At 54.1% G+C, this 25,679-nt stretch overlaps 2 protein-coding genes across 11 annotated transcripts; one reads left to right on the forward strand and one right to left on the reverse strand.

Moving 5' to 3' along the window:
- Nucleotides 1-124: 124 nt before the first annotated feature.
- On the reverse strand, nucleotides 125-10,324 carry METTL25B (methyltransferase like 25B). Of its 5 annotated transcripts, none has more exons than XM_055138170.1 (8): nucleotides 10,197-10,324; nucleotides 4,178-4,302; nucleotides 3,844-4,036; nucleotides 3,373-3,435; nucleotides 3,046-3,189; nucleotides 1,430-1,914; nucleotides 663-847; nucleotides 125-423 (listed from the first exon to the last, which is right to left on the reverse strand). In XM_055138170.1, the coding sequence occupies exons 2-8, from the start codon at nucleotides 4,213-4,215 to the stop codon at nucleotides 302-304; spliced, it is 1,230 nt and encodes a 409-aa protein (XP_054994145.1). In that variant the 5' UTR covers nucleotides 4,216-4,302; nucleotides 10,197-10,324; the 3' UTR covers nucleotides 125-301. The 5 variants fall into 5 exon arrangements, with proteins under 5 accessions (XP_054994145.1, XP_004619379.2, XP_054994144.1 ...); XM_004619322.2 differs by having other exon boundaries at nucleotides 10,027-10,276; XM_055138169.1 differs by lacking the exon at nucleotides 10,197-10,324 and adding an exon at nucleotides 9,867-10,020.
- A 73-nt stretch (nucleotides 10,325-10,397) lies between these two features.
- ISG20L2 (interferon stimulated exonuclease gene 20 like 2) lies at nucleotides 10,398-22,843 on the forward strand. Of its 6 annotated transcripts, none has more exons than XM_055138177.1 (4): nucleotides 10,398-10,666; nucleotides 11,573-12,392; nucleotides 14,784-14,984; nucleotides 16,068-22,843. In XM_055138177.1, exons 2-4 carry the CDS (start codon nucleotides 11,643-11,645, stop codon nucleotides 16,179-16,181), a joined length of 1,065 nt encoding a protein of 354 aa, XP_054994152.1. In that variant the 5' UTR covers nucleotides 10,398-10,666; nucleotides 11,573-11,642; the 3' UTR covers nucleotides 16,182-22,843. The 6 variants fall into 6 exon arrangements, with proteins under 6 accessions (XP_054994152.1, XP_004619269.1, XP_054994149.1 ...); XM_004619212.2 differs by having other exon boundaries at nucleotides 11,576-12,392; XM_055138174.1 differs by having other exon boundaries at nucleotides 10,399-10,728; nucleotides 11,532-12,392.
- The last annotated feature ends 2,836 nt before the right edge of the window (nucleotides 22,844-25,679 follow it).

The raw sequence follows: 25,679 nt of genomic DNA on the forward strand, positions 1-25,679 counted from the left end.
CCTCTAGGACTAGGACATGGCTGCTGTCCGGTGTGGAGGCGGGGGAAGGGAGGGTCAGACCCAACTGGAACCCTTTGGGGTGCACATCGGCTATTTTCTGTGCCCAACAAGAACAGAAGGGAAAAAACAACTACCCTCTTTAATAAATTAAAATACTTTACATCAAAGAACACATGAAGGAGAAACGACACGGAGCTGAAGGCCGAGTGCAAGCAGTGTCCAGGGAGGTGGCGCCCACTCTGCCCACCATGGGGCCAGGCTGGTTTCACAGGCGACCGAGATGTGCCTTCTTCGGACCATGTTAGTTGTCTTCAGTCTCCAGGACAGAGAATGCCTGGCCCAGTGGCCTCTTGGTGGCCACCAGAACCAGGTTTCTAGGAGAGAGTTCCGGGCTGAAGATGGGCAGGAGCTCAGCGTAGAAGCCTGGGGGAAGGCGGGCTGCTCAGGAGGGCAGAAGCCGAGGCCGCTGCCCAACTCACCACCCCAGTCTTGGGAGAGGGGACGTCCAGGGGACTAGAGAGAACTAGCTGGCTACTGGAAACACAAGTGTCCAAGCCACTGTACGTTCTTGGTGCCTGTGAGGAGAATTAAGACCTACCACCAGGGCTAACTGCCTTAGGATTGCAGCCCCCGAGTCCCGGGTCTCGGCCGTCCCTCCTCACCCTGTTCCTGAAGGTACAGCAGCCGGTCCAGCAGGATAAGCGTCTCCACCAGCGGGGCCAGCAGCAGGGCCAGGCTGAAGAAGGCTACCACTCGGTTCTCCTGGGCCTGGTGGGCCTGAAGGGTGGCCAGACTCAGTGGCAGCTGGGGATCCAGCCCCACCCGCTGTAGCCCCTGCTGCACGTATCTGTGGGGTCAGCCACGGGCCACATTCAGTTTGGCTTTAGGAACTGCCAGACTGCCCCCTCGAGCTATCTGTTCCTAACTAGATTACAGCCTGGCTTGATTTGTTACTCCAAAAAAATATCTCTTGGGAAAAAAAAAAATCTCTCTTAGGGTGGGTGTTGGGTTTGGGAGCCACATCCAGCAGTACTCAGGGGCTACTCCTGGCTCTGTGCTCAGGAGTGACCCTGGAGCTGCTCAGGGAACTATGGGTGCTGAGGATCCAACCAGGGTCGGCTGTGTGCAAGCCAGCACCATCCTATTCCCCCCCCACCCTCATCCTTTCTCTCCAGCCCCAACCCCCATCAATGAGCATCTTATTGGTGTGAGCTATCTGTCCAGTTCCATATTGAGCTGAAAACTTATTTTCAGAATAAAAAAAAATTTTTGCCTGCTGACAAGAGTGGCGACCCCCTTATCAAAACCATGGGAAGAAGTTCCACCCGAGAACTCAACCTCCCCCCCACCCCCACCAGGCAGGGCCCAGCTCTCCGGTGGGTGGCTCCCTCCTCCCACCCACTGCCCACCCCTGCCCCCCATGCCTCACTCTTCAATCTTGAGCTCGTGGACCCTGGGGATTCCCTGGACGCCAGGCCGCCGAAGCTCAGGTCGGGCCTGCCGGATGACCATCTCCAGGGCTGCCCGATAGCAGTGGGTCCGCAGTCCAGGGCCTGCCCTCTGCAGCCGCTCGGTGTACTCCTCCAGGGCGTGGCACGCCCCCTCCCGCAGGCGGTAGGGCAGCTCAGAGCCAGGCAAGCCCGCCACCCACTGGCTCAGCGGGTAGCCGCCAGGCTCACTCAGCTTCATGTAGCAGCAGCCCACGGAGGCCAGGGCCACCACCTCCCGGCAACAGGAGAAGTGCCGGAGCAAGGCCACGCTCAGGTCCCCGCAGGCATGGAGACCCGTCAGCAGCAAGCGGGCCCCACTCGGCGGGGGATTTTCCAGTGGCTGCAGAACCTCCTCACACAGAGCCGTGGGGTCCACCCACCTGACCACATGGTGGGGGCAGAGGCGAGGGCCAGCGGGGCCCGCCTGCAGAGGCAGGAAAGAACAAAGGCAGATGGCATGCCAGTGAGTGGCCCCTGCACCACCATGGCCACAGGGAAGGGTCAGCCCTCAGTTCTGTCCAGGTCAGGAAGACGTGGGAGAGGGACACTGAACCGTCAGAAGGCAGGATACAGTCAGTCCAGACCGAACACACACCTGTCCCTCCCCTCTTAGTGAGGAACACCTGTGGCTGCCACTTCACAGGGGTGTGTGACAAACTGGTGTGAAAAGCACTTGATTTCCCTGTGGGGGTAGGAGGCCGGGAACTGTTTATCAGAGTGCCTGGAGTCTGTGAACTATTGGGCCTTCTGCATGCAAAGCATTCACTCTAGCCCACTGAACTATTGCCCTAGCCCTATGAAAAGTGCTTGTCTTTTTCGTTTATTCTCCTTTTTTGTTTTTCTGGGTCACCTGGCTGTTTTCAGGGATTACTCCTGGCTCTGTGCTCAGGGATCACTCCTGGCAGGGCTGAAGGGTTCTACCTGGGTCAGCTGCAAGCAAGGCAAGTGCCCTGCCCGCTGGACTCTCTCTGGCACTAAAAGCAGTTTCCCTTAAAGACAGGAGGTTTTTTCTTTTTTCTTTTTTTTTTTTGCTTTTTGGGTCACACCTGGTGATGCACAGGGGTTACGCCTGGCTCTATACTCAGAAATCACTCCTGGCGGTGCTCAGGGGACCATATGGGATGCTGGGGATCGAACCCGGGTCGGCCGCGTGCAAGGCAAATGCCCTACCCACTGTGCTATCGCTCCAGCCCCAAAGACAGAGGTTTTGGTTCTTGTGGGGTGGGTTCTTTTTTCACCCCTCTGGGGGTGGGGGGGAGGAAGTGAGGGGTATTTGGGCCATACCCAAGAGTACTGATTTTGTGTTCAGGGGTCAGTCCTAGCTCAGGAAACTGTAGAGGGTTGGAGCACGCAAGGCAAACGCCTGACCAGCTGTTACTCTCTCTCCTGCCTTCTGGGAGTGAAGAGGCCTTTGCAAGGGGACCGAAGGAAAGAGCAGTGGACAGGGGCACCATACCTGGTCAAGCTCGGGACCTGAAGGGATTCTGCCTTGGGCCCATACTCGTTCCTGTTCCCTCCCTGGCTACAGGAAGGAAGGGCTGGGCTGTACGCCTACCTGTGGCTTCCTTTTCTCCTCTTTCTGCAGCGCCTGCAGGAGCTCCTGGTCCAGGCGCTGGGCTCTCTCCACCAGTCTCTGGTCGCCTTCAATGCTTTTCACCACCAGCCCCAGCCCCAAGGCCATGAATCGGGAGAGGTGGCCCTGGAACCAAGACAGAGGGAAGAGAGAGTCTGGACTCAGCACCTTGCCACAGGTCTCTCCCTCTCAGTGGCCCCAACACATTTTCAGGTCTCCCAACTCCCAGGTCCCTGCCTTCTAGGCCACCTGTCTGGCAATATTTAAGCCACACAGCCAAGAAAGCAAGAACAACAGGGGCCAGCTCACCTGGCCTGAACCTACATCCACGATCTGTGTGCAGCCTGCAAGGTCGCTCAGTTTCTTTACCAACTGCAAGAGAAAGGAAAGGGGGTTTCGGTTCTCTCCACCCTCTAGTACCCTCCCTGCTCTCCACACACATGCTGCTGAAGGTGACCAAGATGACGATGGCAGAGAGAGGGGTTGGAAGAAACCCAGGAAAGGAAGTGTGTGTCGGGGCGGGGGGGGGCTTCTCCTCTCAGGCCAGCAATTCAGCCCTGCACAGAGGAGCCAGCTGCAAAGTCAGGGGCAGAGAGTGAGAGGAACGAGGACAAGTTGAGCAGTGAGCTCAGTCTGCCCAGCAGGCCGGGGCCAAAGCAGCCCAATTCCCAGTGCCAACCTCAGACTTGAGTCTATGCGCCTCACAAGGAGCCTCCTCAGGACTCTGGTTCTAAGACACATGAGGCACCCCCACTGCCCCGCCGCAGGCTCTGGCCTCACCTCCCCCAGCCTCCGGATCTCATGCTGCTTCTTGGGCCTCACATGCTTCCGGAACGGCGCCGTCAGGCGGGAGCTCTGGCTGGGGTTCTCCTGGAACTCAGACGGGGTGTGAAACCCAGGGGTCCGGGTGAAGGCCAGGGCACTGGCTGTGGCCTTCAGGGCCAGTAGGGTGAGTGGCCACACCGACCTGTACCTGAGAGAGCCCACCCGGCGCCCCCGTGAGTGGCCTGAGCACTCTCAGGTGTGCCAGCTCACAGCCTAGGGAAGCCGGCTGAGCAACGGGTTCTAGGGTGCGGGGCCGAGGTCCCCAGCTCAGGGCCTCTCTTGCCCATACCTGACCAATGTCCCATCTCCCGGCGTCCCCAACAGCATGGTGGCGAGCTGCGGGGGGGTCAGTCCATCCAGCGCTTCCTGCCATGAGCCAGGGAGGGTGCCCCACAGGTCGTCTGTGAAAAACTCCTGCAGGGAGGAGAGGCACTGAGGCAGCGCCTCTCCTCCCGGTCACCTCAGAAGTACGCACCTACCACGGGCAACCCCAGCTGCTGCCCTCTGCCCCAGCCCAGCCCACGCCTACACTGGTCTTCTCGGCCTCTTCCTTCCAGAAGGTTCCCACTAAACTGAAGAGCAGGACCAACTGTCCCTTCCTGTCTCAACCCTCACCACCACCCTCAGCACCCACAGGAGACTGACTCGGCATCAGCCGGTGACCATCTAGTCACCTACCATGACAGGCGAGCCATTAGACAAAGCCCAAATGTTTTGTTTGTTTGTTCGTTCGTTCATTCTTGGGCTATACCCAGCCTGCTCAGTGTTTGCTCCTGGCAGGGCTCAGGGACCCTAGGCAGTGCAAGGCAAGTGCCTACCTGCTGTACTATCTCTAAAACTTCCATACAGACAAAACTGTTCTGGCAGAATTAACAAAATTTTCAAATATAAAATACCGCAAAGACAGGGGCCAGATTGATAGTGACAGTGTATAGGGTGCTTGCCTCGCACACGGCCAACATGGGTTCAAATCCCCAGCACCCCATGGTCCTGAGCCCCGTCAGAAGTGCCCCTGAGTACGGAGCCAGGAGTAAGCCTTGAGCACTACCAGGAGTGGCAAAAACAAAAATCAAAACAAATTAAAGAGCAACAACAAAAACAGGCAACTGGGATTAAGCATTAGTACAGCAGGGAAGGTATTTCTTTTTTTTTTTTTTGGGGGGGGTCACACCTGGCGATACACAGGGGTTACTCCTGGCTCTGCACTCAGGAATCACCCCTGGCAGTGCTCAGGGGACCATATGGGATGCTGGGGATTGAACCTGTGTCGGCCGAGTGCAAGGCAAACGCCCTACCCGCTGTGCTACTGCTCCAGCCCCAGGGAAGGTATTTCTTTGCCTTACATGTGGCAGACCCTGGTTTTCAATCCTGGCACAGCATACAATCCCCTGAACACTGCAAGTAATCCCCGAGCACAGGCCCAGATGAAAGCACTGAGCACCACTGCTGTACTTCAACACCTCCTACCCAATTATTAAATAAGGTATAAACTTGTGAAAACAGATGATGAGTTTTCCATGGTTGGGGACAACACTCCTAACACTCTGGTGGAGGGTGTGGTGTTAGGTTATATGCATGAAACTACCTGACAATATTGTGAATGATGGTGCCTACAATTTAAAAAATAAAACTAAATTGTGGGATTGAAATGCATTAGCATAGTAACTAGTTAATAGTGTACTGTATACACACACACACACACACACACACACACACACACAAGTTTCTTGCCCTCGAGCCTGGTTGTCTGTCTTCCCGGGGGAGGGGGTGGGCTCCAGCTTCCCTCCCTGCCCCAAGCAGAGCTCCTGCAGCCGAAGACCTCCGGAGCCTAGCCACAGCCATGCTCAAGCCCCTCTCCACACGTTCAGACAAGCCTCATGCATGAAGGTACCAGTAGAAGTACCCAGGTGTGTGCGACCTGGGTCTGAGACCTCCAAGCCTGCTCGGATCGGGGCTGGGCCTCTTCTGCCCAGATTTCCCATTTTTCAGTAGCTAGGCGGCCACACCCAGGGATTGCCCCTGGCGCTGTGTAATCCCACCAACAACCAACATCTAGAGACTTAAAACCAAGCTCACGGAACACATCTTATAGCCTTCTCCCTCTGGGAGAACCTGGCAAGCTACCGAGAGTTTCTTGCCCACATGGGAGAGGGGAGAGCCTCGCAAATTTGCCATGGTGTATTCATATGCCAAAAACAGTAACAATTCTGGGTCTCATTCCCCTGACCCTGAAAGAGCCTCCAATGCAGCATCGTTGGGAAGAACAAGTAAGGAGAGGCTTCTAAAATCTCAGGGCTAGGACGAATGGAGACATTACTGAGACCGCTCGAGAAATTCGACGATCAAAGGGATGATGATAATATATATATATATATATATATATATTAGAGTACTATATAGTATGTATACTATATATATATAGTATATATATATCTGAAAGTTGTTAAGGAAAAAAGAGATTTCAAAAGTCATTAAGAGGACTGGAGTGATAGTACAGTGGGTAGGACATTGCTTGTACATATGACCCGTGTCCACTTCCTGGAACTCTACATGGTCCCTGGAGCCCATCCAGGAAGTAATCCCTGAGCATAGCCCGGTGTGGCAAAAAAAACCAAAGTGAAAACAAACCCAAAAATTCATTGGGGTATATGTGGGGGCATGATAGTATAGCAGGGAGGGCATTTGCCTTGCATGTGACTGACCTGGGGATGGATTTGATCCCCAGCATCCCATATAGTCCCCTGTAGCACCACCAGGAGGAATTTCTGAGTACAGAGCCAGGAGAAACCCCTGAGCATCTCCAGGTGTGACCCCAAAAGTAAAAAAAAAAAAAATTGATCAGGACGGGCTGGAAAGATAAAATAGCAGGCAGAGCACTTGTCTTGCAAAAAGCTTACCTGGGTTCAATCCTCTGTAGTCCCTAAGCCCTGTCGGGGTGATTACCGCCAGGAGCAAGGCCTGAGCACTCCCAGGTGTGGCCCCATAGCAAAATAAAAGAGAAGGGGGGAAAAAGTCATAGCCAAGGACTAAAGAACTAGTAGAGAACTTAAGGCACTGCCTTACATCTGACTAAAACCAGTTCAATTCCCACAACATATATGTCCCTGAACATCCCAGGGTGACTCCTGAGCTCAGAGTCAGGAATATCCCCTGAGCACCCCCAGAGGTAGCCCTAAACATTCTCCACTCTCTCCTAAGTTATCAGGACAGGCTGGAGATGTAACCTGCAATGTGTGAGGCCCTGGGTTTGATTCTGAGTACTTTAAAAAAAAAAAGTCACTGGGGTGGAGAGATAATATAGCGTGCAGAACACATGCAGGGTACATGGTCAATCTGGGTTCAATTCCTGGCATCCATGTTGGTCCCCCAAGCACCTCTAGGAGTAATTCCTGAGTACAGAGCCAGGAGTAAGCCCTGAGCACCTCCAGGTGTGGCCCCAAAACAAAAAACAAACCTAGCGCTAGTAAAATACTATAGCATGCCAGGTACCAACATTTCATAGGCATGAAAGAGTGCTAAATCCTCAAAGCAACCCTATGAGGTAGAGCTTATTTGTGCTCTATCTTATATATAATGAAACTGACATAAACAATAAAGTAACTTGCCGGGGCTGGAGAGATAGCACAGCGGATAGGGCGTTTGCCTTGCACGCGGCCAACCCGGGTTCAAATCCCAGCATCCCATATGGTCCCCTGAGCACGGCCAGGGGTAATTCCTGAGTGCAGAGCCAGGAGTAACCCCTGAGCATCGCCAGGTGTGACCCAAAAAGCAATAAATAAATAAATAAAGTAACTTGCCTTGATATAAGCAAATTACTTTGACTCTAAACTTCTTACTCCTGACCATCCTACACTATTGCCTTTCTGTGGAGAAAACACATTCCAGGTAATCTGATGCAGACCTCCTCATCTGTGGAACAAATCAAGCCAGAACAGATGCAGTTTAATGAATGTGGGGGGAAATTAGAAAGAGAGCAAAACGGGTAGGAAGCTTGCCTTACATGTTGCTGACCCAGGTTTGATTCCCAGCATCTTACATGGTCCTCTGAGCAGCTCCAGAAGTGATTCCTGAGCAGAGTCAGGAGCTACCTCTGAGCATCACCAGATGTGGTCCCCCACACCAAAAAAATAAAAAAGAGAGACAGACAGACAGACAACAGACAACAGACAGCAGGGGACAGATGGTATGTGGCTGAGGGTAATAGCAAGGATTCAGGATTATGTCAAACATGGGGAAAGCAAGGGAGTACCATGAACAGCTTTATATTTTGATTTTGGGTTTTATTTTTATTTGCTTGCAGAGCCACACCAGACAGTTGCTCAAGTGCCAGAACCTAGGACTGGCATTCAGATATACCAAGCATGAACTCCAGCCCTTCAATCTATCTCCCCACCCTGAGATTGTATTTTTTTTTTTCAATAAATCAAGCTGGGTATCAGAGAGAAAGTAGGTGGACAGGGCACTTGCCTTGGACATGTCCAACCCACCACCAGGTATGGCCCATAAAAAAAGGAAAAAAGAAACAATCTGTCTAGGTTGTTTTTCTGTTGTTGTTGCCATTTTTGTTTTTTGGGTCACACCTGGCAATGCTCAGGGGTCAGGGATAATTCCTGAACTGCACTCAGGAATTACTTCTGGCAGTGCTTTGGGACCATAAGGGATGACAGAGATCAAACCCTGGGTGGCTGCATGCAAAGCAGAATGCACTACTATCTCTCCAGCTCCAGCTGCTTTTCTGGAGGGAAAGGGGCACACTCAGTGATGCTCAGGTACTCCCAGCTCTGGGCTCAGGGATCACTATGGCAGGGCCTGGGGATCTTATGGGGTCATGATGATGAATCTGGGTCAGCCGCAAGCAAGGCAAGTACCTTAATTTGTAGTATCTCTGCAGCCCGATTCTGATTGCTTTGTGAAGACTCTACTCTGATTGGTAAGCAAGCAGGCTCAGGAGAATGGCCACACATAGGTAGCAATAGAGAAGGATAAACAAATGGGCTGAGTATTTTTGAGGTAACATCAACAAGACGTTTTTTGTTTGGTTGTTTATGGTGGGGCTCAGAGATCAATCCCTGGGTTTGACCCATGCTCATATGGGCTCTACCACTAAGTCACTCCCCTTCAATAGGACCTGCTGAAGAACCAGACTGTAAATTATTGAGGAAAACAGCTGAATTAAGGCGGTATCTGTACTTTGAGGTCGCCCGTGCGATAAATGATATACTGCATCATTTTTTTCCCTCCACAGTGGGTAGGGTGTTTGCCTTGCATGCCACTGACCCGGGTTCGATTCCCCTGTCTCTCTTGGAGAGCCGGGCAAGCTACTGAGAGTATCCCGCCTGCACGGCAGAGCCTGGAAAGCTACTGGTGGTGTATTCAATATGCCAAAAACAGTAATGACAGGTCTCACAATGGAGACGTTACTGGTGCCTGCTCGAGAAAATCGATGAGCAATGGGATGACACTGATACAGTGATACAGTGAATGATCCTTCATTCTAGAATCTATTTCTACTACTAGGAAAAAAGTAATTTTTAAAAATTTAAATGTAAAAGGGGCTGGAGCAATAGTACAACGGGTAGGATGTTTGTCTTGCAAACATCCCGGGTTCGATTCCCAGCATTCCATATGGTCTTCTGAGCACCGCCAGGGGTGATTCCTGCGTGCAGAGCCAGGAGTAACCCCTGTGCATTGCCAGCTGTGACCCATAAAGAAAAAAAAATAAATAAATGTAAAAGGCTAACAATAGGACAGGCAGGGTTCAAATCTGACTCCAAAACTGGAACTGTCCAGTTTCAAATACAAAACCAGACACATATCTGACACACGAATGAACGAGCAGGTGCGTTCCTGAACAATTCGCATGCTCCAGAGGAGTTTTACGTGTCTGCAACACGGCTTAAAAGTCCAACAGGTTTTATGACTTTGTATTTAAGAAGGTTAAAAGACCAAAAAAAAAAAAGCTAGATTATTTAACATACCAGTATTGACAGCATCTAAAAAAGGAGGGCGGAGAGGGATATTCCCAGTTCTAGATATTTTTGCTTCAAAAGACTACAATTCACAGGAGATGCGAAGCTGACTCTCCCGCGTCCCCACCGCGACCACCCAGCCAGGCACCCCCGCCGCCCGTGGCCTCACGATGATGTAGGCGTCCAGGATGGAGCGGTAGAGCGCCAGGACACGGGTGAGGTTCACGGCCAGCTGTCTCCTCTCCTCGTGAGAGAGGCCCCTGGCGGAGATGCCCGGCATCCCGGCAGCGGGCCGCAGAGAGGAGGGAACCAGAACCTGCAGCGCGTGGCAGCGCGGACCTGCGGAGTGGAACGCGGCAAGAGCGCAGAACCCGAGCGCAGACCCCAGCAGCTCCGCGGAGGGGACAGAGAGGCGCCTTCGTGACGTCACAGTCCGCGACGGGCGCAGAGCAGAGGGGCGGGGTGCCCGGGTCCCGACGCCCCCGCGTGGAGAGCCCCGCCCTTTCCGGTACACTTCCGCCCTTTCCCGGAAGTGGGGTCCTCAAGGCGGGCGGGCGACCGTTTCTGGCTATAGAGGCTTCCGCACACCTTCGAGGCAGCCCTCTCCCGGGCTTGAGGGATCGGGAAGTGCAAGCCCGACCCACGCCGCCGCTGCCCCCGACTGCCGCTGTTCGCGGAGTCTCTGGGCTGGGGAGGCTGTGGTGCATTCCTTCCTGTGCGCGGGCCGGCCGGGCTTCTCCGCCGCGGCTCGCTCCCGTTTCCGTATCCGGCTCCCGGCGTTTCCGGGCATGGCGAGGCCTGTCTGGGAGGTAGGTGGGTGAACTCGGGGACTGGTCCCGGAGGCCGGGGGCGACGAAGCCTGCTCGCCCAGGTAGGCTCCTGCCGGTCTTCATTGCCCTGTCATTGATCATGCGTTCTCAAAGCCCCTTTCTCGGGAGAAGGACTTGGGTGAGATGCTGATGGCCGACGTCCCCCTCCCCCCCCCCCGCGCCACACAGACACACATGCACACGCGCGCGCGCGCGCACACACACACACACACACACACACACACACACACACACACGATTTGTATCGCTATTCTTAGGACTCGTGTTGCAGTGCCCAGGGGTGATCCAGAAGTATGTGATGGCATTATTGCTCTCAGGCACACTTAGACGTTCCCTCCTCCCCAGGCAGGTGATAGCGCTCACCTGGCTTGTGCTTCCAGAATCACCAAGCTGGAGCTGGATGAACGTGTGTGCACGTGCGTGTCCTGAGACTATACAGATGAGAGAAACTAAAGAGGGAAGTAGAGGTTTCCGCACGCCTTCAGTGTGGTGACTCTTGGGACTTTTGCCCCAATAGGGCCTTCCTCCCATCATTTCATGAACGGCTCCCCATTTTGGGGGGCTGAGGGAGCAGACACCCTGTGATGCTTAGGGGTTACTCCTGGCTTTGCACTCAGGAATTATTCCTGGCAGTGCTCAGGGGAACCATATGGGATGCCAGCGATTAAACTCAAGTCAGCCACGTGCAAGGCAAGGATCCTACCTACCGTACTATCACCAGCCCTCTCCTTTACCTTCTTGTAGGTGATCCTGATGGTTTTCCACTTGTGATCCCACAGATCTGAGTCTTTCCCCCCCGACCCATACCTGTGGACTCAGTTACCCATATCCCTTTCTTCCTCAGGGTGAATTGCAAGTCTCCTAATGCTGTTCTCTGACCTTCAGCAGAGGGGGAGTCGCATGTCCTCCCACTAAGCCGCTCTTCCCAGCTGGTTGCGCTCAAACGGCCTGACACATGTCTACCTTACTCCTCAACCTGGACTTCGGCAAGCCTCCCCCTAAGAAGGGGTTCGAGGGCAATGCCAAGCACCGAAGTTTTGTCAAAAAGCGGCGGCTCTTGGAACGGAAGGGTCTTCTGGCCAAGAAGAATCAGCCTCCTAGCAAGGCACCTAAAGCTCGCTTGGAGGCAAAGCAGCAGAAGCAACAGAAGCAGCAGAATGGGGACATGACCAGAGGGGATGGCTCAGGGAAGGCTGCCTCCCTCCCCAAAAAGAAGCCCGCTGCTTCCAGTGGCACAGCCGAGCCAGCCCAGGACAGGACAGCTAAGGTTCCTTGGCTGACCCCAGGCCCTTCACAGAAGGGTGGTTCTGTGGTGGCCAAAGTGGATCTACTGGGGGAGTTCCAAAGCGCCCTTCCAAAGGTGAAGAGTCGTGTGCCGCGCTCCCAGAAGGGCTCTCGGAAGAAGTCTTCTCAGAAGAGCACCGCACAGCCGTCCACCCAAGGTCCCCCGGAGAGCAAGTGTCCTGCCACACTCCAGAAGATTCCGAGCAAGATGGTGGCGATTGACTGTGAGATGGTGGGCACAGGGCCCAAGGGCCATGTCAGTTCCTTGGCCCGCTGTAGCATTGTCAGCTACGAGGGCGATGTGCTCTACGACGAGTATATCCGCCCGCCCTGCCAGATTGTGGATTATCGCACCAGGTGGAGTGGGATCAAGAGGCATCACATGGTGAATGCCACCCCCTTCAAGGTGGCACGGGGCCAGGTGAGAAGCCTGGGTTACAGTGGGCAGGGGGACTGGGAGGACAGAGCTCACATCACACTTGCAAAGGACTGTTTCCTCGGAAGACCCCAAAAGGTTGGAGAAAGACGCCCTGATCAGGAAGTCACCATTGGCTGGTGGAATGGGCGTCTCTGGCTAAGTGAGACCCATCTTTGGTCCTCAGTGAGCTCCCAAGCAGCAGGCTCAAGGGCCAGGGGGATTGGCTCGATTTGGGTTTTTTGGGGTGCAGTTGGGGATAGAGAGGTTAGGGAGGGTGGAGCTGGGAGCCTGTTTGTACACTGGGGTTAAGTAGCAAGGTGGAGAGAAGACTCAGGGCGGTTATGTTGGGGGTCTCATGTCGTTCACGGAGCAAACCTGCTTGGTTTCAGGACGCTGGGAGCATCACTAGGCACTAGGGGAGCAGGCTGAGCCCTGAATGACTAGAGAAGCTGGGCTGCAGGGCGAGCGGCCAGTCCTGGGTGGCCTCCAGAGGGCGCCCTTAGTCCACATTGGAATTGCAGCCCCAAATCCTCCACTTCTAGATCTGTGGTTCTCCACATTTTCATACCTGGGGGCTGTGCTTGAAAGCACTCGACACATTTTTTCAAAGAATTCCTTAGCTGGCAGGGCAGTCAGTTGGAGATGGTTTATCCAAGGAATGTCTGGAGTTTTAGAAAAAAAAAAAACTGGAAGAGTGGCTCTGAGGTGGCCGCTGGGCCCAGCCCTCACTGGCAGGAACTTCGTTGAAGTTCATGTGAAGTAAGAAGTGTGGGAGTGGGGCCAGTAAGTGCAGGGGAAGGTGGCCTGTGAGCCCCTAGGCAATTGAACTGCCGTGTTTCCGTCGGAAGGCACTTCCCTCGTGCCCCAGCCAGCCTGGAAGACTGAGGTGCATCCTGTGTATCTGACTTCTTCCAAGGGGTTGCTGCAAGAGTCAGCCCGCTGAGGCTTAGCCTCTTTGGAATTCCACTTTGGAACTTGTGACCAGAGTTCATGGCATCACCTTTGATGGCCTGAGAAGTATGTCTTTAGCTGGGGTGGGGCACTTCTGTCCCTAGAGCCAGGTGCTGGGGTCTGGCCCTTGTACACCACAAGACAGACACGTGCTGCTCATCGGCTGCCCATGGCCCGTCTGCTTGGATTGTGTGGCCCATGGATAATGTTCTAAATACCCAGATGACAGGGGAAAGGTTTCCCTGCTCTCAGGCCCACAGGCTTTGGTAGTTACTTGTGAAGACTGAATGTTGTCTCCTAATTATGTGCAAGAGGAGCCAGAAGGCAAAGGGACTGGCTTTCTTTTCAGACAAGACCATGGACAAAGGAGATAGTGCAGCAGGAAAAGCGCTGTCAGCCTTGAGCATGGCCAACCAAGATTTGGTCCCTGGCACGCGTGGGGTCCCTGAGAGTGATCCCTCAGCACAGAGCCAGGAGTATTACACCTTAGGCATCATCAGATGTGGCTCAAAAACAAATGCTAAAAATGTTTAAATAAAAACAAAAGATGCACAGCCTGGGTCCCCTCAATCACCCTTGAAGCCTTGTTCTAATTGACTCTGAGGAGTGCGTGACCTAGGGGCACTCAGTCTAATGGAAGCAGTGCCTCCCTCCTCCCCAATAAAACCCCATATGTGTGTATATTTGCATATAATTTGGGCTTCCATTAGCTCCTTGGAGGCATCTTTGAATCCATTTGTCCTGACATTGCCTGAGGTCAGAGGGTGGTAATGATCCAAGGACTTCGGTAATACTGAACCATTCTCTTGGGGCTCTAGCGATAGCACAGCGGGTAGGGCTTATGCCTTGCACTCGGCTGACCCGGGTTCGATTCCCAGCATCCCATATGGTCCCCTGAGCACCGCCAGGAGTAATTCCTGAGTGCATGAGCCAGGAGTGACCCCTGTGCATCGCCAGGTGTGACCCAAAAAGAAAAAAAAAATACTGAACCATTCTCAACCCATAAACATCTCTGACAAGAGCATGACTTGGGGCTGAAACCAAATCACTCTTTAATTGGAGAGAAAATGAGCTAAGAGGTAAGGACCCACTCGTGTTAGTAGAACTGCAGAAGGTTCTAAAAAAAATTCCACTTTTGGGGGCTGGAGCGATAGCACAGCGGATAGGGTGTTTGCCTTGCATGCAGCCAACCCAGGTTTGATTCCCAGCATCCCATATGGTCCCCCAGCACCACCAGGAGTAATTCCTGAGTGCAGAGCCAGGAGTAAACCCTGTGCATCACTGGGTCTGACCCAAAAAGAAAAAAATTCCACTTTTTGCCTGGGAAGGGAGGGGCACATAGCTGGATTTCAGGTGAGAGACACCTAAGGAGGCCCCATGGGCATTTAGGCTGCAGAATCGGCCCCTGCAGTAACTTCTGCCTCTCCCTCTGCCCTGTTTCAGATCCTGAAGCTCCTCACGGGGAAGATAGTGGTGGGCCATGCCATCCACAACGACTTCAAGGCCCTGCAGTACTTTCACCCCAAGAGCCTCACTCGGGACACGTCTCACATCCCCCTACTCAACCGCAAGGCCGGCTCCCCGGAGAATGCCACCATGTCTCTGAAAAACCTCACCAAGTTGCTGCTGAACCGGGACATCCAGGTACTGCCCCCACACACACACCCTAGCCCCCCCAGGGCTGGGCTGCCCACACTCCAGGAGCTTGTTCCCAGAAATCGCTCAGGTTCCAGAACCTAAGGGCTGCTCCATCAGTAGAAAGCACCTTAGGGTTAAGGGTCCCCTGGTCCTTTCCCCTCGGGACCTGGGGGAGAAAGAAGATCCTCTTCTCTACCCCACAGTGTTCCTAAGGGAACTTGGGAAAGAATAAAAGGGCCAGAGGGGGGACTTGGTGGTAAAGTGCTTTGCATTCAGGACCTAAATTCAATCCCCAGCTTTGTCAAAGAAAAGAAAAACCTTCAGGCTTAAGCTTCGAGTTAAGAGGACAGGCGGCTGGGGAATGGTACACAGGAGGCCTGGGTTTGATTCCCAGCACCACATGATCCCAGAACATCCAAAGGGGGGTAACCCCTGAGCACCACTAGGATCGGGCCCATAAAAAGAAAGTGGGCTCTAGAGATGGTACAGCAGGAAAGCAGCTGACCCAGGTTTGACCTGCCATACTGCGTAGGGTCACCCAAGCCCTCACCCCACTCCCAGAAGTGACCCCTGAGTACTGCAGGGATGGTTCAGAAACCAAAAAGGAAAGGTGTCTGAGGCACAGTTCAGGAGGGAAGGCCTTTGCCTTGCGAGTGACCAACCCTGGTTCATTCTTCAGCATCCCGTATGGTCTCCTGAGCACTGCCCCAGGGAGGCCCCAAAACAAAACGTAAGCAGGTAGTGGGGATCTAAACCAGCAGTTCTCAACTGGGGCATATCTCAAGAGGGCCACACATGAAAATCACGTAAACAAGGGATGGCCTGCTGGCAGGAGGGTGCAGACACCCTTCAGTGGAGCAGTTTTAGTGTCACTCCAAAGGTTCTGCCCAGCATACTCAGGAATGGTGAATAGGGCCATTCTGGGGCGCTCATGTAGTCCAAGAGGAGAATAAGGCAAACTGTCGCAAAGGCCTCCTAGGAGTCAGATGGCCGAGTTCTCTCGCCCTTTGCAGGAACAACAGCACGGATGAGAGGTGAGGGAAGGCCGTCTCCTCCAACCTCATCCCTTTCTCTTCTCTCCCCCTCCAGACAGGCAAAAGTGGTCACTCCTCTGTGGAAGACGCCCAGGCCACCATGGAGCTGTACAAATTGGTTGAAGTTGAGTGGGAACAGCACCTGGTCCAGAATCCCCCGAAAGACTAGTAGCTCTGGGGACCCTGGTGGTTGGCCTCAAGGGCCTGCCCAGGGAGCGGGGCAATGGCCCCGGGACCTGCTCTTCCTCCTCTTCACTTGAGAAGCCAGAATTTTGTGGGGAGAGCCTCCCCCGCTCCCCAGACACCTTCCAATGAAATTTCACCTCAGGCTTGTGCTTGCGTCTGGCTTAAGTGTGGAACAAGGAAGCCACCGAGTCAGCCCTCCTGCAGTGTTCACCTCAGAAGTGGTGCTAACCAAGGTCCCAGCGTGCTGGGCTCCCTAGAACTTCTCTTTTTGAGGGATGGAGGCACACATCCAGCTCCGTCGTGACCCCTGGCGGTGCTTAAGGAACCATAGGTGGTACCGGGGATTTGAACCAAGGGGTCAGCAGGATGCAAGGCAAGTGCCTTAACTCTTGGCCTAGCTCTCCAGTCCCTCACTAGAACTCTTGATCGTGACTCTCCCGGGGCAGGGCTTGCTGGGAAACGGGGTTCCCCCAACCTGCCTTATCATGGAGGGCCACATAGGCCCCTGTTCACACCTTTCATTCCCAGCTGCTGGACAGGACCGTCTTTCTTGCCAGCGCTGACACAGTCACGCCGTAAGTCACAGACTCTTGCCACAGAGTCTTCCTGGAGGCGGTGCACTAGTCCCTGTTCCACCCTCATGTCGTCCCCAGCGGGGTTTTATCTTCCTCAGGGTCATAGGGCGGTCGAGGTCAGAGTGTGACTCGGAAACCAGCTTTCAGGCGGAGGAAAGTGACGTCTTTCATAAAGCAATCGAGGAATGATTTACATTAGACCCCACTTGGTAGGTTTTTAAAAAAAGATTCCAAGGTATTTTAAGTCTTTGCTGAACCAAGCCTCACAAAATGTGTCCCTTGATAAATTTTTATAATGAAAAAAAAAAAAAAAAAGGACAATGGTGACATGTTTTTACTTCCCATTGAGTGGCCTACACGAGCAACTGGGTGGGCCAGTGGGCAGCTCTGGGCCCTGGTCCTTGTCCTCATAGCAGATCCACAGCACACCAACGACAACACCCAAGTCATGTTCCCACAGGGCCCGTGACCCAGGAGTGACTGGGAATGGGCAGGCGGAGGGCTGGAGCGGGGGAGGCAGGGGCAGGGTGTTCGGTGATGCCAGCCGCAGCTGCCAGCTTTCTTCCTCCACACCCTCCTGGGGCCAGGTGACTCACAGCTCTGACCTGCCATCTGGGTCCCTGTCTGCACCAGCTCGAGAGCACACAGGATCCGCTAATGCTCGGGGACTCTCTTGCCCTCCCCAGTGTCTGGCTGGGCCCCAGGGGCAGCGTCCGGGCCCCAGGCAGCCACAGACAGGGGGCTTCCTGCCAGCCAGCCAAACCCCAGGCAAGGCTCACTCTCACTGTCAGCCACTGCTGCACTCTGAGCAAGTTGGTTCCTGTTGCACCCAAATATAATGTCCATGACACAGTCGAGAAGGTGCCAACAAACTCGACACGCCTCTAAGTGGGAACAGTGGGCAGGACACACCTAAGACAATAGGCATGAAAGTAAGTCTTAATTATATTGTCGTGCGGGAGCTGGAATCTCACCAACTCTCCCTGGAGCCCTGTGTTCAGGGTACTATTCACCCAACCTGGCTGTGTAGGGGTCTTGGTAGAGTAGCCTAGACTCTCTCCCACTGCTGACCATACCCCTCCCGCACCTTTGAAGGACCCTGGTCTCGGCTCGAGTGGGAAGAGCAATGGCTGGCTTCTCTCCAGGAGACCGCTTCTGACTCCCCCTCGCTTTCTTCTACAGAAGACCGTACCCGAGAGCCCCTGCACTCCAGCCCCTCTCTCTGCCCCTCTGTGAGGTGGACCAACCCCTTGGCAATTTGCTGTCTGAATTCCAAAGAGCAGACGTCTTGCTTGTCTGAGTGGAGAGATCCTTGGAGGAAATGTCAGTGCTTGTTGGTTGGGTTTTGGGGGGTTTTATTCCTTTTTTTTCCGTCTGTTTTGGCACTGCACCTAGCAGTGATCGGGGCTCACTCCTGGCTGTGCTCAGGGCTCACTTCTCGGGCTGGGGGACCTTATGGGATGCCCGGGATCAAACCCTGGCCACACGACTGCATGCACAAGTGCCTTCTCAGCTGTCCTGCCTCTCTGGCCCCAGCGCTTATTTTGTAATGCCAAGAGATCCCGCCTCCTGTGAGCTTTGGGTGAGTATAGTGACTGGGTCGTGCCCACTCTTGCTAGTTGGACAGGGAAGGGGGCATGAATGAGGAAATTTCAGAGGCCAGCACTACTGCTCCCTGTACCTGCAGTGCTCCACTCCCAGCAGGAAGCTTCAGCTTCCTAGTGGAACAGATGCTTCCAGCACCATTAGTAACCTGCCCCAAAGGCACAAGCCAGGGCCCAGCTTTGGGAGACCTACGCCCATGTCCGTTTGCTGCCAGGGCCTCTGGTTTCCCAGCATCTGTCACACGATTCCCAGCATTCTGCACGGGCACTAGCTCATCCGATCGGAGGAGCAGAAGTTCCCACAGTCTGGCCTGCCACCCCCACAGACCTTGACAAAGCCTCTGCTCTCTGCCAGGCACGGTGCTTGGCCCCAGGGAAATGACATTCTTGAGGCCCAGCAGCTCGAAGAACTCAGTGCTCTGTGACAAATGCCGTTCCAAGTCCTGGAACAGAAAGGGGACCCAGGTGGTGGGTTGGTGCTGCGTGGAGGCTGGCTTGGAGAAGGGCCAGGAGATGAGCGTGGACAATGGGGGTGGGGCGATGCTGCCTGACCTGATGAGGTGGGGAGGAACAGGAGAGCCAGGTCATCACTGAGGAGGTGGAAGGAGTCACAAGACTTCCAAATGGGGCAAGAGGAGGAAAGGTGGGTCTAGTCTTGGTTTTTGTTTTGGGGCCACACCCAGCAGTACTAAGGGCTCTCTCTGTACTCAGGGATCACAGGTTGGCCAGAGTGCAAAACAAAGGCCCTGCCCAGTGCACTGTCTCTCTGGCCCCCAGATGAGTCTTTTCTAATCTGCATTGGAAGGGCTGGAGCCATAGCACAGCAGGTAGGGCGTTTGTGGCTGACCCAGGTTCAATTCCCAGCATCCCATATGGTCCCCTTGAGCACCGCCAGGAGTAATTCCTGAGTGCAGAGCCAGGAGTAACCCCTTTGCAACGCCGGGTGTGATCCAAAAAGAAAAAAAAAAATCTGTGCATTGGGAGAGAGGAGTGGGGTTTTAGTTTGTATTTTGGGCCACATACAACAGTGCTTGGCTTATTTCTGTGCTCAGCGATCACTCCTGGTGGGGCTCTGGAGGGCCCTCTGCCATGCTGGGGGTCGAACCCAAGTTGACCACATCCGAGACAAGTGCTTTCCGACTGTTCTGTCTTTTCTCCTTTCGACGGAAATGCAAACTAACTGACGGAGGTGCCTGAGGCTGAATGACAGCTGGTCATGCATCAGCTGACTGGGGCAGCCTGAAGCCTAGCATTGTAAAGGAACTAGAAATGGACCGGGACCAGAGAGACAGTACAGCAGGTAGGGCAATTGTCTTGCCTGCAGCTGGCCCAGATTTGATCACCAGCGCCCTGCATGGTCCCCCCAAGCCCACAAGGGGTGATTCTTGAGCACTGAGCCAAGAGTAAGCCCTGAGTACTGCCAGGTGTGACCCCAAAACAAAAAAATAACAAAAGTGAGAGAAAATTGGGGCTGGAGAGATAGCACAGTGGGTAGGGCGTTTGCCTTGCACGCGGCCGACCCGGGTTCAAATCCCAGCATCCCATATGGTCCCCTGAGCACAGCCAGGGGTAATTCCTGAGTGCAGAGCCAGGAGTAACCCCTGTGCATTGCCAGGTGTGACCCAAAAAGAAAAAAAAAAAAAGTGAGAGAAAATTTTAGCTAGAACATAACACTGGACAGGGCAGCTTTGGGTGGAGAAAGACCTTTCTAGAAACAGCAGATCAAGATGGGTAGATTGGGGCTGGAGTGATAGCACAGCGGGTAGGGCGTTTGCCTTGCACGCGGCCAACCTGGGTTCGAACCCCAGCATCCCATATGGTCCTCTGAGCACGGCCAGGAGTAATTCCGGAGTGTAGAACCAGGAGTAACCCCTGTGCATCACTGGGTGTGACCCAAAAAGCAAAAAAAAAAAAAAAAGATGGGTAGGTTGTGGGAGATACTTGTGCCTCCAAGTGTTATGGGACCGATGAAAGTTGCGGAACGAGGCCCACGGACTAGGAGAGAGATGACGGTATTGAATGCTGTGGGAAACGCAACAGAACAGAGAAAGGGATTCGGCTGCAGAGATAAGACAGCAAGGAAGGCGTTTGCCTTGCACATGACCAACCACAGTTCAGTCCCCAGCAAGACATGATCCCTCAAACTGCCAGGAGCAATTCCTAAGCACTGGGCCAGGAGTAAAACCTGAGCAGCACTGCCGGGTGTGGCTCAAAAAACAAAACAAGAAAAAATAAAAAGGGGCTGGAGTGATAGCACAGCGGGTGGGGCGTTTGCCTTGCATGCAGCCGACCCGGGTTCAAATCCCAGCATACCATATGGTCCCCTGAGCACCGCCAGGGGTGATTCCTGAGTGCAGAGCCAGGAGTAACCCCTGTGCATCGCCAGGTGTGACCCAAAAAGCCAAAAAAAAAAAAAAGAAAAAAAAAAGTCATAGAATAAAATAAGCATCCTACATTAAACAAGTGAGTTCATCACTGTAATATGCAGGCTCATTGAATATCTGAATACTCATTTTATCAAATCACAAGGTGACACCTTGGTCTAAAGTTCTTCCTAACTGAACTGTGCGGTTTTAAACATCCCCAATTCTGCATCTCCAGGACATCAGGAGAAGCTATCACCACTGCAAACAGCTGCCATCCTTCTCTCAGTCCTCACTCAACCACTGGGGCCCAGGGGAGGAGCACGGGAAGCCGGTGAGAGGGGGGAGTGGAAAGTGGCTTAGGTGAGCTGTGTTTCACAGACCATTACTGGCACAGGGAATAAAGAAAAGGGGCCAGCAAGGCTGGAGTACAGCAGGGCCTTAGGGCACTTGCCTTGAACACCGCAGACTGGGTTCGATCCCCAGCACCCCATGTGGTCTTCCAAGCCTGCCAGGAATGATCCCTGAATGCAGAGCCAGAAATAAGCCCTAAGTACTGATGGGTGTGGCCCAAAAAGCAAAAAACAACAAAAGAAGCCAGAGAGATGGTACAGTGGAAAGGTGGTTTCATTGCTTGTAACCAACCCAGGTTCAATCCCCAGCAGCCAGTCTCCTGAGCCCCACCAGGATGATCCCTGAGCAACCACCAAGTATAACCCAACAGCATGAAAGGTGGGGGGAGGAGGGAAGTGATGTCTCTGGTATCCTCAGTCAAACTGGATGAGGAGTTGGCAGAAGCTCTGCTACCATGGCTGGGAGGTGAGGAAGGAGAGGCCGGGAATGAAGGATAGGCAGGAGAGTTGAGGAGGCAGACACCCCCAGAGGGGGGAGAGGCTGAGTACCAGTGCCAGGCTAGCTGCAGAGCTGCGTTTCTCCTGTGGGAGAGCGCCTGGCTCCTGGCGGCCCTGACTGCTGGTGACACTGGAGGCGGAATCCGCTGCGCAGGAACAGGGCATCTTGAGGAAGAAACCTTGGAAGGAATAAAGGTCTTGGAATGGAGCCAGAGAAGACAACAGGGAAAGTGCCTATCTTGCACGTGGCCAACCTGGATTTGACCCCTGACACTGTAGAGGGTCCCCTGAGCACTGCCGGGAGTGATCCATGAGTGCAGAGACAGGAAAAAGCCCTAAGCATCTAAAAATAATGATTTGGAGCCTCCAGGGAATGGAGGGGAGCCAGAGCGGTGCTTAGTTCCTTCTGGGGCTCTGGTCCCACATTTGCAGGGGCAGTGCCCGCCGCCTTGTGGCTGTCCACAGAGCTAAAGTGGTAGGAGCCAGGTCAGCAGTGTGTGGTCTTAGAGGCAAGTTCTGAAATGAGATGGATACAGGGTCCAGAGTGGATGCTCAAGGTTTCCCTCAAGGTGGCTGTAGGATTACGAAGGGGAAGGTGGGGCGCCTGAGCTGGGTTCTCAGAGACCCGGGCCAGGCACGCAGTAGGCTGAAGAGCGGAAGCTTCAGTCATCAGCACAGAGCGTGAGCCTTAAAGGCGGGCCAGGGCTGTCTTTGGGGCAGCTGAGGCGTTGCCGGCATGCAGGCTAGGAACTGCAACTGTGCATGCCCAGCTCAATTCCAGACCTGTATTTTTTTCAGAATTGGTTTCAAGCATCTGTCAGAGAAACCGTTAAATGCATCGTTAAATCAGGAGCAATACTAGTAATGAGGACACAATCAACCACTTCAGCCATAATATAGATTTGGGTTGAGATTTCATATCTGTTTCATTCATTTGTTCCACAAATATAAGTTGAGGGGCTGAAGAGATAGTGTAGGACTGAAGGTGCTTGCCTCAATTGTGGCTGACCATGGTTTGAACTTCCAGCACCACATGTGGCCTCTGAGCACCACCAGGGGTCACTCCTGAGCACAAAGGAATAGACCCTGAGCATGTTGGGTATGGCCCCAAAATTTAAATAAATGAGGGGCCTGAGTGACAGTACTGCAGTTGGGCCCTTGCCTGTTGTGTAGCCAGTCTGGGGTCCCAGCACCCCAAGAGGGTCTCCTGAGCCCTGCTACAAGGAATCCCTAAGTGCAGAGTCAGAAGTAAGCTCTTAGCTCCTCTGGGTGTGGAGCTAAGTTAAAAAACAATTAAAAAGGGTACGTGAGGGGCTGGAGAGATAGCACAGCGGGTAGGGCGTTTGCCTTGCACGCGGCCGACCCGGGTTCAAATCCCAGCATCCCATATGGTCCCCTGAGCACGGCCAGGGGTAATTCCTGAGTGCAGAGCCAGGAGTAACCCCTGTGCATCGCCAGGTGTGACCCAAGAAGCCAAAAAAAAAAAAAGGGTACGTGAGGGGCTGGAGCGATAGCAAAGCGGGTAGGGCGTTTGCCTTGCATGTGGCCAACCCAGGTTCGATTCCCAGAATCCCAGATGGTCCCCTGAGCACCATCAGGAATGATTCCTGAGTGCATGAGCCAGGAGTAACCCCTGTGCATCACCGGGTGTGACCCAAAAACAACAAAAAGAGAAGAAGGTACATGGGCCAGATAGATAGGGAGCTTGCCTTGCACACAGCCAGTCTTGGTTCAATCTCCAGGTTCCTATAAGGTCCCCCTGGACTGCCACAAGTGATCCCCGAGAGCAGAGCCAGGAGTAAGCCCTGAGCACTGCTGGGTGTGGCCCCCAAACTAAGTAAATGAATGTACAGGAGCAGTTGGGGAGAGGGGGTGGGTAGGGGCCTGACTAAGGGTAGATTAACTTTCACACACATCTTTGGTGTGGCTGAGCCTGAACAAATGTTCAATCAAAGCTTTGGTCTTTGGCCTCTCGGCCCTCATCAAGCTCCTGTCCAGCTGCCCTCTGGCGCCCGCTGGCCAGGCCTTTGTGGTTGTGGCTCAGGCCTTTGTTCTCCTCTCCCAGCCCCATAACTTCCTGGTCTTTTCTCTCCTCTCCTTAATATGTATGACTTCTAGTGTCTGGAGGGAGCCATCCCCTCTGTTTTCTTTGAAACCGGCTACATAATGCATCAGAATCTGAGAGGCCCGGGTGGGAAACTGCAAAGAGAAGGCGTTCTTTTTTCCTCCCCAGAAACTGGCCTGCAGAGATGAGTGCCTGGTAATCTTCTTCCAGCTCAACCCAGTTCCTCTGGGCCATGCTATGAGCCAAGCTTGAGGAGAGAGCTACCTGCGCAGGGCGGTGCGCCCCCCACTCTCTTGGGGTCTGGGCTTGCACGGTCCCTATGCCCTGACCCTCCGTCCTGGGCATAGCAGTGCCAGGATACACAATCTCTGGCACCCCTTGGCCAGAGGTGGCTGCCCCAGAGGTCTTCCTCGGAGAATCTTTCTCTGTTGCCCCTCCGGAAAGGCCCCGTGAGAGGGACCCAAAGGAACGCCAGAGGAGGAGGGAGGTGAACTGCCCCTTCCTGGCTGCTGGGCAGAGGCCCGGCTGAGCCAGGCTATCTCAGCGGGCACAACCCAGACAGTTGCCTGAGGGTGGGAGGGAGGAGCTAAAGGTCCAGGGCTAGAAAAAGGGCTGGGTGTTCTGAAGGCTTCCTGCTGGGCTAGGACCGCCCCCCCCAGACAGCCCCCCTCTCACTCACTCGAAGAAGGGCTGCTGACCAGTTTGGAGTCCAATTGCCTGGAGCCATTGAACTTTTAAAATAAAATAAAGCTTTTATTTTATTTTCTAATTCTTTTAGGGGTTGCACTTCCAGTGCTTAGGGCTTACTCCTGGCTCTGCACTCAAGGATCACCCTTGGTGGACTTGGGGGATCATATGGGTTGCCAAAGATCAAACCAGGTTGGCAGCAAGACAAGTGCCCAACCTCTACCCATGCCCCGGCCCCAACCAGGGAGCTTTAAAAAAGAAATGACCCGGGGCTGGAGCAATAGCACAGCGGGTAGGGCGTTTGCCTTGCACGCAGCTGACCCAGGTTCGATTCCCAACATCCCATATGGTCCCCTGGGTAACTCCTGAGTGCAAAGCCAGGAGTAACCCCTGTGCATTGACGTGTGTGACCCAAAAAGCAAAAAAAAAAAAAAAAAAAAAGAAAGAAAAAAGAAAGAAATGACCCAAGCCAGAGCGATAATACGGTGGGTAGGGTGCCTGCCTAGTCCACAGTCAAGCCGGGTTCAATCCCATAGGGTCCTCTGAGCCCCACCAGGAGTGATCCCCAAGCACTGCCAGGTGTGGGCCTCCAAAACCAAAATAAGTGAATAAAATGAAGTGACAAGAAATGCCCCACAAGAGCCGCACCTGCTCCCACAGTGGGTGCAGGGAGGCTGCCCCTCTAGGTCGCTCCTGCAAGCTTTGTGGGGAAAAGGACCCCCAAATCTAGGTGGTCTGGGATCCGGCAGCTGGGGTCTGCGAACTGCCATCTCCTGTGGCCCCCAGGGACTGTCCCTGCAGGTTCCCAAGCACCAAGCTCTGGCCTGGGAGTCGCCTCTGATCTGGTGGCGGGGATAGGCAGGGCAGAGGGCTGGCATCCTGGGCCTGGCTGGCTGAAATGCTCAGGCATTGGTCCCCGGGTCCTCTGGGAGTCTGGGCAGGCAGGGGGTGTCCAGGGTCCGGGTGCAGGGCCGGGAGGCTGTTTCAGGCTCGCTCTCTGACAGCTAACATTTTCCAGAGCCGGGGCCCGCAGGGGAAAGGAAATCAGAGCTTCCCACCTCACACATCTTTTTCCCATTTGGTCGGCCTGCCCGGGGAAAGCCATCAGGGCTGGGTCAGACTGGGGGCCTCCTCTACCCCCTTCTCCCCAGCCCTTCTCAAGGAGGGGTCAGTGGGGGGCTGGGGGGTGCAGGTCACTGGGAGGACAAGGCCCCAGCTTGGTGAAGAGGCCGGAATGAACTGCCCTGAATCCCTGCCCGCTCTGAGGGGAGGGGCGAGCGGGGTCAAGAGCAGGAATCAGGGCCCTGCTTTGCTCAAGCCCCCCCCCCCCCCATTC

Source organism: Sorex araneus, chromosome 5 (genome assembly GCF_027595985.1).
Source record: "Sorex araneus isolate mSorAra2 chromosome 5, mSorAra2.pri, whole genome shotgun sequence".
Classification (NCBI taxonomy): domain Eukaryota; kingdom Metazoa; phylum Chordata; class Mammalia; order Eulipotyphla; family Soricidae; genus Sorex; species Sorex araneus.